General features: G+C 62.6%; 2 protein-coding genes across 2 annotated transcripts in view; one reads left to right on the forward strand and one right to left on the reverse strand.

The window, feature by feature from the left end:
• The window catches only part of JRK (Jrk helix-turn-helix protein), an 11,973-nt gene extending 11,415 nt beyond the window's left edge, over positions 1-558 (reverse strand). Inside the window, exon 1 of the mRNA XM_035012042.1 lies at positions 515-558. The gene's annotated coding sequence lies outside the window, so the exon portion shown is untranslated. The remainder of the gene's footprint in view (positions 1-514) is intronic.
• Positions 559-6,816: 6,258 nt separating this feature from the next.
• On the forward strand, positions 6,817-9,408 carry PSCA (prostate stem cell antigen). Its single transcript, XM_035012068.1, has 3 exons — positions 6,817-6,868; positions 8,155-8,262; positions 9,194-9,408. The coding sequence occupies exons 1-3, from the start codon at positions 6,817-6,819 to the stop codon at positions 9,406-9,408; spliced, it is 375 nt and encodes a 124-aa protein (XP_034867959.1).
• The last annotated feature ends 6,494 nt before the right edge of the window (positions 9,409-15,902 follow it).

Genomic DNA, 15,902 nt, shown 5'->3' on the forward strand with positions numbered 1-15,902 from the left:
GGGGGGGACGCCGGGGCGGGGTGGGTCCTGGGGGCCGCCACCTGCTTGGGGGCGTCGGGGTCCTGGGGGCGCGGCCCGCTGGGGGGAGACGCCGGGGGCGGGAATCCGGGAGGGGCGCCGGAGCGGGGGGTCCGGGGAGGGGCGTCGGCGGGCCCGGTTCCGCCCACAGCGCAGCTGCGGGGCCTCCACGCGAACCCCGGGGCCAGGAGACGAGGGCCGGCGTCTTTTGAAAGCGCTTCCCTCCCGGAGCCCACGTCTGGGGGCAGAAGCTCGGCCCGGGGCAAACGCACACACCGGAAAGGGAAAAAGGAAAGCCGCGCAAGGCCCCGTCCGGCAGGTCCCGGGGCGGGGACCCGGCGACCGACGCTCTCCGCCGGCGAGGCCCCGAGGGTCTGCGAGCGGCGGCGCGGCCAGGCGCGGCGGCGGCGGCGGCGGCGGGGCTGGGACGGGAGGAGCCTCCGCCCGGGAAAGCACACACCGCGCGGCGCCCGCCCCCGGCCCGGCCCCCACTCACCTGCGGACCCGGCCGCAGCCGCAGCCGCGCCGGAAGTGCCCCGCTCTCCCCGCCGCCGGCCCGCGCCCGGCCGCCTTCCCCGGGCCACTTCCGGGACGCTCTAGGCAGCCGGGAGGACTGACTCGGCCTCTCGGTGGCCTTGCGGGTGGCCGAGCGCCGCGGCGGCGCGGGGCGGCGGGGCCCCCCCGGTGCACCTGCCGGCGGGGCGCACCCGCCCGGGCGTCGCGTCCTTGTGTGCGTGGAGCCCTGTGCTGAAGGACTCGGGGCTCTTGCAGTCCCGAGCCAGGGTTGGCGGGAGCGCGGTGATGGGGCCGCTCGCGTTAGCGAAATGCAGCGGCCAGCGTGGTTTTCTTCCCACTGGGCCTCTGACTCCGCCGGCGCCTCATCCACACCTGATGTGCGGGGTTTGGATGTTGCCGTGTGAGGCTTTAGAGCTGGTGAGACTTGCAAGGGACCTGATGCTGGACAGATGGGAGTCTTTGGAGACCAGAGTCCAGCCCTGGCGGCTGAAGAGTGCCCCCCCCACGCCCACACCCCCATCCCCAGAACCTAGAGATACGTGACCTCAGGTGGCAACAGGGGCTTTGCAGATGTGATGAAGATTCTTGAGATGGAGAGATCATGCTGATGGGGGGGGGCAGTGTAATCACAGGGTCTTAGTAGGAGGGAGGGAGGAGGGTCAGGGAAGACGACATAACCACAGGAGAAGAGGGAGAAAAGGAAATGTGACCAGAGATACGGGTCGGAGTGTGTGCTTTGTAGGCAGAGGAGGAGTGCGCATTCTTTCCTGGAGGCTCCTTTCCTGCAGAAGGAACCAGCACTGCTGACCCCATGTGTGTCACTTTTGGCCACCAAGTGTCTAGTTACTTGTTACATAGCCACGGGGGACTAAGACAGACTTCCGTCACTCCTTCCCACTCCATTCACTTTCTTCCCGGGCTCCCAGGGTGCTACCACCCCAGGCCCTCCTTCCACGCAGCCCCCTGAGGGTTCCTGACTGCCTGGGCTCACTCCTTGGCTCTCCCCTCTCTAGCCACACCCACTCCCTGGGTGATCTCGTCTCTGGGCAATACCAGCACCGGCCGGTCCTGCCAGGACCCCTCTCGGGAACTCTTCCCAGCATCTCCATGTGCAGCACCTCACGCCCTGCATTTCTAGGCCTGAGCTCAGGACACCGCCCAGCCTTGCCCCATCCGTGCACTCCCCATCTCTCTCTTTTTTTTTTTTTAAGATTTATTTATTTATTTGAGAGAGCGAGAATGAGAGAGAGAGTACATGAGAGGGAGGAGGGTTAGAGGGAGAAGCAGGCTCCTCGCCGAGCAGGGAGCCCGATGCGGGACTCGATCCAGGGACTCCAGGATCATGACCTGAGCCGAAGGCAGTCGCTTAACCAACTGAGCCACCCAGGCGCCCAGCGCACTCCCCATCTCAGTGAGTGGCACTGTCATCTTTGCATTCACTCGGGCCAAAAATTCAGTCATGCTTAACTCAAGCTGTGCCTTGCGCCCTGATTGACCAGGAGCTCTGCCCAGCTCTGCCCTCCCCATCCGCGCCTCATCTGATCTCCTCACGCCCACAGCTACTCTCTCCCTGGCCCGAGTCCCCCTGGCCTCCTTGCTTCTGTCTTTGCCCCCACAGCAGCCACCTACTACTGCATGATGAAGCACCCCCAAACTCAGTGGCTTGAGACTAACCACCTTGCTGCACGTGGTTCTGTGGGTCAAGAATTTGGAGGTGCTAGAAGCAGATGTGTTTCACAGAGGAGAAAATTGGGGCCACTGAGCATAACTCGAGGGGGACTGAGCAGGGTCTCTGGGGGCAGCCAGGTGACCCCCCCAGGAAGGCTGGCTCCATCCCTGTGGGTGACACTCTGCTGCCACCTCATGGACATGGGATCGCATGCACCTCCCCAAACCGGCATGGGGCTGGCAGGGGCCTGGGGTTTGACTCCCAAGATGCATGGGGTTCCCCCAGATGCTCCCATCATCACTCCGGGACCCTTGGGCCGCATCTCCAGGGCTGAGCCCACACTGATAGAGAAGAAAGGGTCAGAAAGAGGAGGAGAAGAAAGATGTGGTGTCTCCTGAGGACTCCCCTCTCCCTATCACCCCCCATGCACAGGACCGAGTCTTCAGACCACACCTGCTCACCACGATAGCCTCCCCATCCCTGTTCACAGCTAGAGTGGCCTTGAGAGCGTCATTCTGAGCAGCTCACCCCCCGCCCCACCCCTGGCATCCCAGTGGGCTCCACAGAAAGGTCCCCAGCAGGCCACACCACAACTGGCTCTCCCTGCCCCCTCCAGGCCCGCCACAGGAGCCCCTTCTGGGCATGTTGTCCCTCAGCCTGCAGGCCTCCACCTGGAGGCAGGCCTGGACGCAGCAGAACCACTCACCCGGATCCTGGAGGCCTCAGGTGGGGAAACATCACCAGTCAGTCCCCAGCGCAGGGGCCTTGGGGTGACAAGTCTCTCACAGCAAAGAGGGGGCTTTGGCTCCAGGCTGGGGGTGCTTGTGAATTCCACACCGTCTGGCAGAGGGGTGGCGCTGCCTGAGTGGGCCGGGTCTCCTGGGTTCCCTGACCTCACTCCAGGAGGGAGGAGAGAGGGACAGATCTGAGAGGCACCGGAGGAGGAGGGACCCAGCAGGGGGCTGGAACGGAGGAGGGGTCGGGTGTGGGGCAGAGCCTCCTAGTACATAGGACACCTTTGTGAGGACCAGGAAGAGGCCCCGCCTCTGGGGCGCGAGGCCCTTCACAGAATCAGAGATGATCGGGCACCCAGGCTGGTGGTGGGCCGTGGGAGCTTGGCCGTGGTGGACCGGGGGTGAGAAGCAGGCTCCCAGGGCCCGTCATGGGACTCGGTGCCCCCAATACCCACAAGCACGCGCGCACACACACACACACACACGCAGAGCTTGCAAGATGCCTGAATTTCAAGAGCCCAAAATGGGAGGCCGGGCGCTGAGCGTGCTTTCCCCGGTTGTCAGTGGTCTGGCAGCATGTGGATGACCCTCTCGATTTTACGAATGCATTTTTCTAAAGGAAAAGGTCTACAGAAGTGGAAGGTGAAATCAGTGGTGGTTTTGTATGGAACCTACCATCTTTATTTTTTAAATTAATTCTGCCTAAAATAAAAGATTCATCCAGAACTGGTGTCCATTCACATAGCAGCCCTGGGAGGTCATGGTCTGTTGGCAAGGACCCTGCACGAGGGGGGGTCAGCAATCCTGCCTCCTCCCAGGGCCTGGCCCTACTGCTGGTCCCATCAGCCCCGGCTTTCTGCTTTCCGTCCTGGCGAGAAGGGAAATGTGAGCAGGCAGGATCTCCAGGGAACCCAACGGGTTGGGCAGGTAGGTGGAGAGATGAGCGAGAACAGGAAAATCTGGAGCCCCAGAAGGTGACCTCCAAAGCAGAGGCGAGGAAGGGCGCTAAGGGTGAGTCATACCAAAGCCCCACCCTGACCCCGTCCGCTGCAGGGAGGGACTGCAGGGACTCATGCCCCTTAGTGACAGACCTTCCCGGAAAGTGGGACAGCCAGAGGATCCAGGCTTAGTCTAGGCTGAGGGGCTGTATTCAGGATGTGCCCAAAGCATGGGTAATGGGACAAGACACAGTCAGTGACCGGGGCCAGGTCCTCTGGGTGACCGGGGTCAGGGCTCGTTTGGTGAGCAGAGTCAGGGCTCAGACTGTGACCCTAGTGAGGGCTTAGTTTTGGACTGAGGTCAGAGATCAGCCTGTGTCGGGGTCTAGGGCATTGTGGCCATGGGCTTCAGGATTTCAGCTATGGCTTATAGGCCATGAGCTCAGTCAGCTCGGGCCGCTGTAACAAGTGACTACAGACCGGGTGACATAAACAACAGAGACTGATTTCTCACAGCTCTGGAGGCTGGAAGTCTGAGACCGGGGTGCCGGCAGGGCCGGGCCTGGCGAGGACCCACGTCCTGGACTGTGTTCTCACCTGGTGGGGGGAGCTCTGGTGTCTGATCTTATCAGGGCACAAACTCCATCGTGGGGGCCCCACCCTCATGACCTCATCTGAACCTAATCACCTCCCAACGGCCCCACCTCCAAATACATCACACTGGGGCTTCAACATAGGAATTGGGGGAGACACGATTCAGACCATAGCATTTTTGCCCCTGGCCCCCCAAATTTATGTCCTTCCCTGTTTGGTCTACTTCTCCACCTTCCGTCCTCAGTGGGACAGCAGTCTCGTCCCCGTGGCTCTGGGCGGGCCTCCTGCCCCTGCGGTTCTGTTCACATCAAGCTGGATGTGTCTCTGTCGTGGGCGCGTCCTGTGCAGGATGCTGAGCGGCATTCTTGGCCTGCACCCACTGGAAGGCAGTAGCAGCCCCCTGATGGGACAACTGACAATGTCCTCAGGCATTGCCAAATGTCCCCTGGGGCCCAGAAGCCCCCTGCTTGAGAACCACTGCTTTAGAGTAATCACCTCAAATCAGATTAACAAATATTTATGCACCTGTCAATATTTGAGGAATGAATGTTCCAGGCTGGTGTTAGGTGCTGGGTGCCTTGAATAAAAAGGCAGATAAGAAAGGCTCCAGTCCAGGGCACCCCCAGTCCCAGTGAGCTGGGCGTGGGCCGACAGGCAGACAGCCATACACTGAAACGGTGAAGTCACAAACATCTTACCACGAGGCACCTGAGCCGATGGGACCGGGGACTGTGGGCTGGAGTGGGGGTGTTCAGGGAGAAAGTTCTGAGCGGGCAGAGTAGACCAGAAAGGCAGCTGGTGGAGGGACCACATTCACCTCCCCCCCCCCCATGTGACCTTGAGCAAGGTCCTGTCTCTCTCTGGGCCCCAGGCTCCTCATCTGCCAAAGGAGAGACGCCCTCCACAGGAAAGGGCCCAAACTGGTGGGTGCCAGGGGGCCGTGCAGGAAAGACCCCAGAGGTGTAGCAAATCCCAGGGAGCTCTGGGTCTTACCCCTAGCCCACATCACCGTGTTATCTTGATCCAGGACTCAGGGTGAGAGGGTGGAAGCTGCCCCCCACCAGGGGCGTCGTTCTGCTCCCCCCACTGCCCAGGAGAGCTGGGAGATGGAGCCCATTTCCCCAGCGAGGGCCTTGCCAGCAACATGCACTCGGCCCTGCCCGGGGGGACGAGGTCAGATGCCAAAGTGAGGTCAGAGGTGCCATCCCAGGGCCAGGCGAGCATCGGGAAGTGAAAGGTGCTCTCTCCACCCCTGGGAGGGGCCTGTCCCCTCCCCAGACACATGGGGTCAGCAGGCGGTGATCGTGGCCTGTACCTGCCAGCACCCAGCTGGACACTCCAAGGAGTCATGGGGAGACTGTTTACAAAGGGAGGGTCACGCTTAGAGGGACAATGGGGAGCATGAATGGGCCCCAGGCCAAGAGCAACAGGAAGCCCCTGGGCCCCGGGGCTTGGAGGGGTGAGGGGAAGGGACCGTTACCCCAGGCTGGTTGAGGCTGGTGGGAAGGAAGGAGGCTGGCCCCCAGGACACGGCCACGCATGGCCACTGCAGCCTCGCTGTTGGGGCACAGCAGAAGAGATGGCCCAGCCTCTGCACCTCTCACCCTCAGGTCTCCAGCCAGTGGAAGCCCTTTGGGATCCTCATGGGATCCCAGGACACAAACAGGGTGGAGAGTGGGTCTGGGCTGCAGACGACGTCCAGCACGGTGCCGACCCCCTTCCACCTCCTCCTATAGAGGCTGCTAATGCTTTGTTTCCCAGACTCCCTTGCAGCTAAAGCTCCATGGTGTGTGGGGATTAAGGAAGGTCACGAGGGCTAAGCCTGCACCCAGCGTGCACACATTTCGATGCACCACACCTGTGTACTTGGGCTGTGCCAGCCCCCCTCTGGCCTCCAGGGCACTTCCCAGAATGGTCTCCCCCTGCCCCCCCACCGAGGCACCTCTCGTGTGTGGCCATTCAAGGCCTGTTGCCCCTGGGGGACCAGGAGCCCTGGGAGCAGAGCAGGGCCCAAGGGAGGCTGGCCCTCAACCTTGCCCCCCCCCCCCCACTCACAATTCTCTGCCCTCACTGCTCACTGTGGCACCTCAGCACCTCGCCCTGGGGTGGCTAAGAAATGGCCCCTGCCCTGGGCAGGCCCTGCCTTCTGGAAGCAGACAGAAAGACAAAGGGAGTGGCTGGGAGCGGCCTGGCAGGGCGGCCGGAGATTGGGATCTACCTGCCCCGGAGTACTTGCTGGCCCCGGGGAACCCGTCCCTGTTGACAGTGGGCGGCGGAGCTTCCCCCTTGCCAGCCAAAGCAGTATAAAGCCACCCTGAGTCCAGCCCACCGCCGCCCACTGGTGACCATGAAGGCTGTCCTCCTCACCCTGCTGGCCATCGGTTTGGCCCTGCGGCCAGGTGAGACCTCCGCCACCATGGGGCAGGGCCACGGGAATAGGGCTGGGGGGATAATCAGGGGAGACCAGAGGGGCACTCAGAGAGGGGCCCACCCAGAAGGACAGACAGAGGAGGTGGAGGTGGGGGCGGGGGGAGGGAGTCAGGTGGGAGGTAAGAGAGGCAGCGGCAGGAAGAAGGGGCTTTGGTCCTTGCCCGTGTCACCCCGGGGCAGCTCCCGGTGCAGCCAGGGTGCAGCAAGGCCTCACCCAGAGGCAGGCGGCCAGGATGGCGTTCTCCTTTACCACCGTGGCGCAGGGCCTGGCTCCTGGAGCGCCACCAGCGGAGGGATGCACGGGGAGCCTGCAGGGTTGGGGGAGGCACAGGGACAAAAAGCCTCAAGGTAAGAAGTGCCATGGAGGCAAGGAGGGCAGAATGAAAGGGGGGAGCCTGGGGGTGTCCTGAGACCACCTGGGGCCTCTTCCCAGGCCCAGCCCTGGGGTCCGCTGTGGGCAGCAAGGACAGCAGATACCCAGGCTGGGGTCCCGGGGGAAAGGTGCAGGCCTCAGCTGCTCTAGTCTGCACTCCAAGCCCAGCTCGGTCTCACTAAGTCTCTTAGAGCCTCAGCTTCCTCTTCTGGAAAGTGGGGGTCATGACAATGGCTGCTGGGAGTCAGCTAGTGTGTGTGGTGACCGAGCATGGGACTAGCAGCATGGGGCCTGCTTATGCTTGGGTGACTTTATCCCATCCCATCATTGTTTTGACCGGAAGGGACCTTATCATGCCAGCTGGGGCCATTACCCCCGGGGACAGAACAGGGCCTGGCCAGGGGCCCACACAGGGTCTCCTGGCACTGGGGAGGCCTGAGTGGGGCTGGGAGGCTGGGTCGGGCTTGCACAGGCTTTTAGAGACAGTAATGGAAGGGCCTCGATGCCTGGTGGCAGGAGCAATTCTGGGAAGGGTCCTGTCCACCCTGCCCTCACCTGCCCAGTGCCCGGCTGGGCCGCCTGCCAAGCGGGGGGAACCAGTTTGCAGTCACTCCCTTCTGTCTCAGACCACGGGCATTTCACAGAGGGGTGAGCTGGGGCACTAACCATGGGTTCCAGGGGCCGTGGCAGCAGGTGGGCAGAGAAGCGTTCCTGGTGGACTTTGATGAGTGGAGTGCCCTCCCTGGGCACTAGTGCTTCCCACTAACGGGGGTCCCAGTTTGCAGTGGGCTCTTGTGCTCTTGCACACTCCCAGCAACCTGGAAGCTGTGACAGATGAGAAAAGGAGGCTGCTTCCCCACTCTGAGCACCCCCACCCCCCAGGCACCGCCCTGCAGTGCTTCTCCTGCAAGGCCCGGGCGAGCAACCACGATTGCCAGTATGTGCGGAACTGCACTGACTCTGAGACCCACTGCTGGACCAAGCACATCCGTGAGTAGCCCTGCCGTCCCCACAGGCCTCCCCCTGATCCTGCCCAGATTCCCCCAGGGCTGGGTGGGGCTCTGTCCTGCCTCTTGCCATTCCCTTTGACTCCCTGCACCTTCCCACCCCCTGGTAGGGACTCAAAGAACCTTCTGTCCACCTGCCCACTTGTTCATCTATCCACCCACAGATACAGGTGCTCAGCTTCCCATCCATTCATCCCCCCACCCATCCTTTGTCCATCTGTCCATCCATCCCCCCTCCATCACTCATCCATCCATCCATCCATCCCCCCTTCATCACTCATTCATCCATCCATCCATCCCCCTTCATCACTCATCCATCCACCCATCCATCCATCATCTCCCTCCATCATTCATCCATCCATCCATCCCCCTTCATCACTCATCCATCCACCCATCCATCCATCATCCCCCTCCATCACTCATCCATCCACCCATCCATCCATCATCTCCCTCCATCATCCATCCATCCATCCATCCATCCATCCATCCATCCATCCATCCACCCATCCATCCCCCCTCCATCACTCATCCATCCATCCACCCATCCATCCCCCCTTCATCACTCATCCATCCACCCATCCATCCATCATCACCCTCCATCATCCATCCATCCATCCATCCATCATCTCCCCTCCATCACTCATCCACCCACCCATCCATCAGTCATTCATCCATCCCTGCCTTCACCCATTCATTAGGCATTTTCAGTGCCCAGCAGAAGATCTGGCTGCCTTGGGCATGTGGACGGATGTGGATGAGCCCCTGCACTTGCCCTGACACTGCAGCCTTGAGGTCGTCACCCAGGGTGACTATAGAGTGCTAGTTAGGGCACAGGAAGAGGGTCATGGGAGCAGGGACAAGGCCAGTGGGTGAGTATCCAGGACCCAGCCCCAGCTGAGCGTCCCAACCCCCAGGTGCTGTTGGCAACGTGACGACCATTAGCAAGGGCTGCAGCTCACACTGTGTGGAGGACTCGCAGAGCTACTCCATGGGCAAGAAGAACATCACGTGTTGCTCCACTGACCTGTGCAACGCCAACGGGGCCCATGCCCTGCAGCCAGCTGCTGTCACCCTTGCACTGCTCACCGCTTTCGGTGGCCTGCTGCCCTGGGGCCCCAGCAGGCTGTAGGATCCGGGAGGACCCCACTGTGCCGCACACGGGCTGTCAGTGCCCAGGGGCCCCAGAGCGCTCTTCGCACACGCCTGGCCCAGTTGAGGCCCCTCCTAGACCCTAACTCAGGTGGCCCATGCCCCTCTGCCCCTTCCAGCCTTCCATGGCTCCCTCCAGAAGCCCTGCCCAGCTCCTACTGCTCAGCAGGCTGGGTTCTATTGATGCGGCACTGTTCCAAGTCGATAGAACCCAGCCTGCACGCAGGCCATCCAACCTCCATGTTGCAGCCTACTCCTTAACCCTTGCTCGGGCATCTCTTCCTCCAGGAAGCCTTCCCTGCCCCACCCCCTCCATCAGCTGAGCCATGTTCCACCCATGGTGTCCCCTGCAACCAGCAAGGAGCAGGCACTCAGGAGGGCCCCACAAAGGCTGAGTAGAATTAGGGGCAGGGAGTGTGAGGTCCCACGGGCCCAGAGATGAGGCGTGGAGAGGAGTCCAGCTCCCCACGGCCATGGGAGTCCTGGGGCAGGAATCCCAGCACTCAGGAGGCCCTTAATAAAGTCCCCCTGACCTGGTGGCAGAGAGTTCTGTTCTTGCGTGTCCCCACATGGAAGTCAGGGCTTGGGTCCGGGGCTGTCGTGGGTGGCCACCCGGCCCCGTGTCCATGGGCTGTGGCCACGTCATCGGCCAACCACATGGGATGGAGCTCCGGCCTGGGCAGGAGCAAATGACCGACCCCTGGAAGGGAGGGCCTTGCTGCAGAAGGTGGCAGCCCCCCTGAGGACTCCCGGCTTTGCTGTGCGCCTCACTCCTGTCTTTCGACCTCTCTGAGCCTCAGATACTTATCTGTGGCCCCTCTCTGCTGTGAGGATTGAGGATCCACAGGACACAGAAGCTCCTGGGTGGGAGGGGATGCTACTGTGTGAGGTCCCCACAGTGTCCCCTCCTTGTCCTTCCCTTTCACTTGAGGAGAGCCCCTCTGTCACTTTCTTGAATTTTTTGTCTCTTGTAAGTTCTCCACATCCACAGTGAAAAATTCAAACTAGGCAGAAGGGTCCCCAGCAGACCGGCCTCCCCTGTCCCCTGACCGCCTGTCCCTCCCCACTCTAGGGAGCCCTATCACACCTCTTGGGGCTCCTTTCAGAGTGCTTGTGTACCTGGGGCCCACACCTTGCCTTTGGAATTCCTGGAAAGCCTCTCAGAAAACTCAGCCTGCCTCCCTGTCCCTTCAGGGGCCCCCCCCAGGCTGAGGTAAGGGCAGCCTGTGCGGGTGGGGCGGCCATGTGGGGGGGCAGCATGTGAGCTGGGGGGCAGGGCGTGTGAGCGGGGGCCGTGTGAGTGGGGGCAGTGGGGCCATGTGAGCAGCGGGCCAGGGCAGGAACCCGCACGGGATGGTGCTTCCAAGACACGTACCAAGCGGTGTGTAAGGCAGCATTAAACCTGGGCTCTGGAGCTCTGAGCTGGGGGTGGGGCAGGGTCACACTGACCAGTAAGTCCGGGCCAGAGGCCCAGAGTCTCCCTTTGCGTGTCCTCAGGCGGGACACTGGGTCCCAGGGTCACCACATCAGAAGGGTAGAGTTCCCCACCCTGAGTGCTGATTCTCCCCACTCCCTTCCCAGTCCACGTGCCTGGCTCCTGCGGAGGAGCTGTGGGCTCCGGCCCCTCCCACGATGCCCCTCTGGGGCCCAAGCCACACTCAGCACACAGACCTGGCCTGGCTCCAGTCCAGGGTCCAGGGTTCAGGGCTGGGTCTTTGTTTCCTGGGAGGGCACCCCAGAACTGGGCAGTCCTGAGCAGAGCATTACGCCCATCAGGGTCTGGGCTGGGCTGGAGCTTGGAGATTGAGGACTGGTGGGCACTCAGGACTGGGCTTCTGGTGGTACTTTGTGCCCTGAAGCTGCGGGGCCCAGGCTCATCGACCTGCCCAGGTGACCATAGAGGACACCGGGGACATCTGCCCAGAACAGACACCTACCATGTTCCAGGCGCTGTTCCAGGCACACCAGAAACAGCAGTGGCCCGGGCTTGGATGGATTCTCCCCGACCTATCTTGATGCCCTAGAGCCACCCCAGGTCACGGAGCTTACAGGACAATGGGGTTGGGTGAACAGGATAAATACAAAAATATGTAGCATGTTAGCAGGAGAAGCTTGAAGAAGAATAAAGCACAGAGAGAGGATCACAAACACCGATGTGGCTGGGAAGGCCTCTGTGGGGCCTGGAAGTCCAGAGGGACAGGCCACACAGTCCACTGAGCAGGGCAGGGAGCCCACAGTGGCCCACACATCAGCCACACCCTTGGGCAAGGGTCCTCCTCCCTGGGGCTGAGGCTCAGGGCGGTGAGGCGGTGCCCCAGACCCCCATACCCTGTCCTGGGCTCCTGGGTTTGAAATATTTGGGCCAGGGTGAGGGGAGACGCAGGCAGGCCCTGTGATGTGAGAGGCCCAGCTGGGTTCTCTATGTCCCGGAACCAGGGGATCCTCTGACCTCCTGAGCTGTCCCCAAGTTCATGCAGCCTCAGGCTGAGAGCCTGAGGGGGCCAGCCTTCTCCCCTCCCCCCCCCACAACAGAAGGAGGGGCAAGAGCCCCTCCCGACACACAGCACACTGGGGCAGTGGTCCTCCAGGACCGAGGGCCGATGGGGGCTCCTCCTCTCGGGGTGGGGACAGCAGGGAGGCCACCTGCAGGAGCAGCCCACTGGCCCAAGGCAGGGTCTGGATGGGACCCTAATCTCCCTCTCCCCTCACCATCCCATCTTTTACTACAGAAAGGCAAGGAAGAAGAGAGTGCGGGACTCAGATCCCCGCACCCTAGACTAGCGTCTGTCACCGTCTGCACCATCTGCGGGACACTTCCTGTGCAAGCACACGCAGGTGCACGCCGTGAATGTGCACACCTGGGCCACGGTACACACGCTCCCCAGCAAACTGCTTTCTAAACACAGATCTTTCCATAGCCAGGAATAGAGACCCTCACGGTTCTATCCAGGCGCTGAGGTGTTCCCCTGGACAGACGGACTTGTGTTCGTTTTTAAGATGCCATTTCCCAAGCATTTTCCATGCTGGGGACACTGTCTGAACATTTTGCACATTTTGCCACAGGCCAAGTGCTCTCCCACGGGCCTCCGTGCCATCACTCATCGATGCTGCCCCACCATCCGGCGAGGCCGGGCTGTACAGGGAAAAAACCAAGGCACAGAGAAGTGAAGGAACTGACCCAAGGCCATACAGCTGGCTCCTCACTATCCTCCCCTGCGTGCGTGTTCACCCCAAATCAGGCCTCCAGCGGCATCCCTGAGTGGGCATCTCTGGCCCTGGCACCGGGCCCAGCCTCAGGCTGGAGGTGGTCTGGTGCTGTCCTCCCCCTGGGGACTCTGGCTCAGCCAGACCATCTGTCCCTGGGCCTATCTGCCGGCCACTCCAGGGCTGGGATGGATGCGCCTCCCCCTCCCCCCCTCCGCCCAGGTTGGTGAGGTCTTCATCCGTGACCACTCTACCACTCGGGTGTTTATAAAGAGTGCCCTGCCCACGTGACCCAGGACTGGGCAGACAGATCACAGTGTTGGTCAGCAGCCTGGGCCGTGCTCTGTTAAGTGTCACTCCTCCCTGGCTGGACTTGGGGTGCAGTGGGGAGGGCTGCTGGGGTGGGGGCAGGGCAGCTGCCTGAGGGGTGACACGTCAGACCCTCTGCAGGAGGGGAGGGGGGGTTGGGCAAAGAGTTTAATCCTCCTCTGCCTCCAGAGGCTCCATCTTTGTCATGTGGCTCCCAGCCCCTCCTCCCTCTTAGCCTCTCTCTCTGCGCCTCCCATCTCTCCCTGCCCCCGAACCTCCCTGCGGCAGGGGCCCACCTACCTCCTTGGGGCTTCTCTCCTTCCTCTCCTGAGCCCATACACGGGGAACACAGCTGCAGCAAGAAGGAAGCAAGCTAGACAGGAAGGAGCCCTGGGTCCCTGGCTGGGGCAGGGCAGGGGCGGGGCGGGGCAGGCCCTACCGGGGCCTTGGGGCCTGGCGTCACTCACCAGTGCCAGAGAGGCTCCACACCGTGCCCAAGTCCCCATGGCTGCAGGGCACAGAGCCGGGACCCCATCTGCCCACTCCACAAAGGCAATGGGGGCAGGGGCGGCCCCGGCCAGTGGCCCTCCTGTGCCAGGCCCGGCTCTGCTCTGCCACAGAAGCCCTGAGCCCATGAGGTGGCCGGCTGCCTGGACGTCACCACGTGCCCACGGACACACGGCCTGCCTCACTGTGGAGCACTCCGGCCCCCAGCCCAGGCGTGCGCACACAGCAGGCAGGCGACCCCTCAGGGAGCAAGAGGCTGAGTGTCCCCGGAGTGCATCTGGGGAAACCAAGGCACGGCGGGTTCCCTCCCCAGACTTGCAGCAGAGCCACCATCAGCTATAGCGACCTCTCCCTGTTTATGGCCCTGAGGTGCCAGTGGGCTGGGGGCCGGCCCCGGCTGGAGCCACATACAAACGGGTCTGGGCCGTCTCAACCCCTGCTTCGCCTCACCCGCGGTCTACTCCTTCAGTGTGACAGTTACCAAGGCGGGCGAGCCTTCGACCCCGGCAGGTGGGGCCAAAAGCTCGGGAAGAGCGGCGGCCTGGGATGGGCCGGCCTGGGAGGTGGCGGGAAGGGGCCGGGGGAAGGGGGTGGCGCTCCAGCGGCTGGCACCGCTGCTCCTGTTCTGCTGGGTGGCACCACGAGCCCGCGCGCCTCCTCTCCCCCTGGAGCCCCGAACCCAGGCGGCAGTCACTAGTACTTAGGCTGCGGGGCTGTGGGTGCCGGCGACACCAGGCACTCTACCCAGACAGGACTATCCTTGAGGAATGAAGGGGGCCCAGGGGTACCTCTCCAAACTCCTCCACCCTGCGCAGCTCCTGGGGCTCAGATACTTCAAGCCAGAGCAGAGGGAGGGGGTTCCAGATAGGACGCCCAAGAGTCCCTGACCTGACTGGGACCCCTCATCATCTGCCGATGACCACCCCAGGGTGCCCCGCGTCTGCTGTGGGGGGACTGATGCAGCCGGACGGTGGGCAGCTGATTGGTTCCTGTGGCCTTCCCGGGTCTGGGGCACCTGGCTGGGCACCCGTCGTGCCAGCCCTGGGTTTGAGCCATCAGAGAGGCAGATGAGGCCCTACCCGGCCTCCTGGCCTCAGGGTCCAGCAAGGAGATGGCACTCCCTGCTCACATGATCGAACCCGTGTAAAAGCATGGTGAGACCGGGGCCCTGGGAATCTCAACGGTCCAGGGATCCGGGAGGGGAAAGATGGGAGGGGGGAGTCCCTGGCAGAGAGAACAGCACCTGCAGTGTGTGTCCGGTGGGGGGCTCAACGTGGGTGGCAGAAACTCAAAAGGAAGCTGGGCAGATGGAGCCCAGGCTATGAGGATGGAGGCAGGGCTCTTGTGAGCCCCCCAATCCCCATTTTATCATTTACCAACCTTCACTGACATCTCCAGAACAGGCCTCTAGACGCAGCCCCTCCCGCGTGGGGAAGAGACAAGGTGAGTTCACAGAGCAGCTGCCGAGGGGGCTCAAGGGGCACTGTCATCCCAAGAAACTGCCCCATTTCAGGGACAGGGCAAGCATGACAGGGACAAGTGTGAGCAGGTTCCTAGGGCAGCTGGGCCTGCCCTGATAGAGAATGAACTTCCTGTCCCTGGGAGTATCCAAGCAGATCCAAGGACTCAGGAAAACCCAGATCCCATTCTGCCCAACTACTGGCCCCAGAAGCAAAGCCAGAAAAGCAAAGAACGTGTTGCAGGGAAGGGACAGGACGCTGGAGTGCGGGCTGCAGGCTGCTGGGTCCACATCGCACGTGCTTGCGACACCCGTGAGTCCTTTACATTTGCGACTCCTCTCCTCCATCCCTGGCGTTATTTGCTCCCTTTGCAAAAGGGCCAAGGTTGGGAACGCTTGGGAATGAGTCTGAGATTACCGGGACCCGGGGGTGGGGTTAATGAGGTTACAAGCTGGAACTGAAAAAGCCACAGGGGCCAGACCGTGATGCACCTTGAATCCACCGCAGAGGCACGGGCGCGGTCGCCCTGCCGGGGTGGGGTGCCCCCGGATGTTCTGGAGCATCGGAGGGTCGATTTCCAGCGGAGTCTTGAGGCAGTGCCGCTGGGGACGGCTGCGTCCGTTTCTCTTGCAAAGCCCTGCCACCGGGGCCGGGAGGGGCGGGAGCCTCTGATTCTGCTCCGATCAGTGGCCAAATCTCCCAGGCCAGGCCGAGTCTTCAAGGGCTGGGAGAGGCAGCAGGGGTTCGGGCTCCCACCCAGGCGGGGGTGAAGGGTGGGGGGAGACCAGGCGGAGCCTCCCGGACGCTTCCGCGCCTGCACTGCGGAGCGCAACCGCCAGATGGCGCTGTGGCGCGGCGCCAGGCGGAAGGGACCGCGGGGCGGGCCGCGGGCGGACGTGGGGGGGACGGACCACTGGGGGCCCGGGGGGGGGCGCCGGCGCGGGGGGGGCGGGGCCCGGCCTGCGGCGCCGGCGGCGTCCGGCGCGTCCCTCCC

The sequence above is a fragment of the Mirounga leonina genome, unplaced genomic scaffold, assembly GCF_011800145.1.
Source record: "Mirounga leonina isolate KUSES-001 unplaced genomic scaffold, KU_Mleo_1.0 Mir_165, whole genome shotgun sequence".
NCBI classification, from domain to species: Eukaryota; Metazoa; Chordata; class Mammalia; order Carnivora; family Phocidae; genus Mirounga; species Mirounga leonina.

What these genes read in the sequence shown, in the direction of transcription:
- PSCA (XM_035012068.1), top strand. Translation starts at nt 6,817, where the DNA reads ATGAAGGCTGTCCTCCTCACCCTGCTGGCCATCGGTTTGGCCCTGCGG. An exon ending in CGGTTTGGCCCTGCGGCCAG is followed by an intron (nt 6,869 to 8,154) that starts GTGAGACCTCCG and finishes CCCACCCCCCAG; the next exon opens with GCACCGCCCTGCAGTGCTTC. An exon ending in CTGCTGGACCAAGCACATCC is followed by an intron (nt 8,263 to 9,193) that starts GTGAGTAGCCCT and finishes CCCAACCCCCAG; the next exon opens with GTGCTGTTGGCAACGTGACG.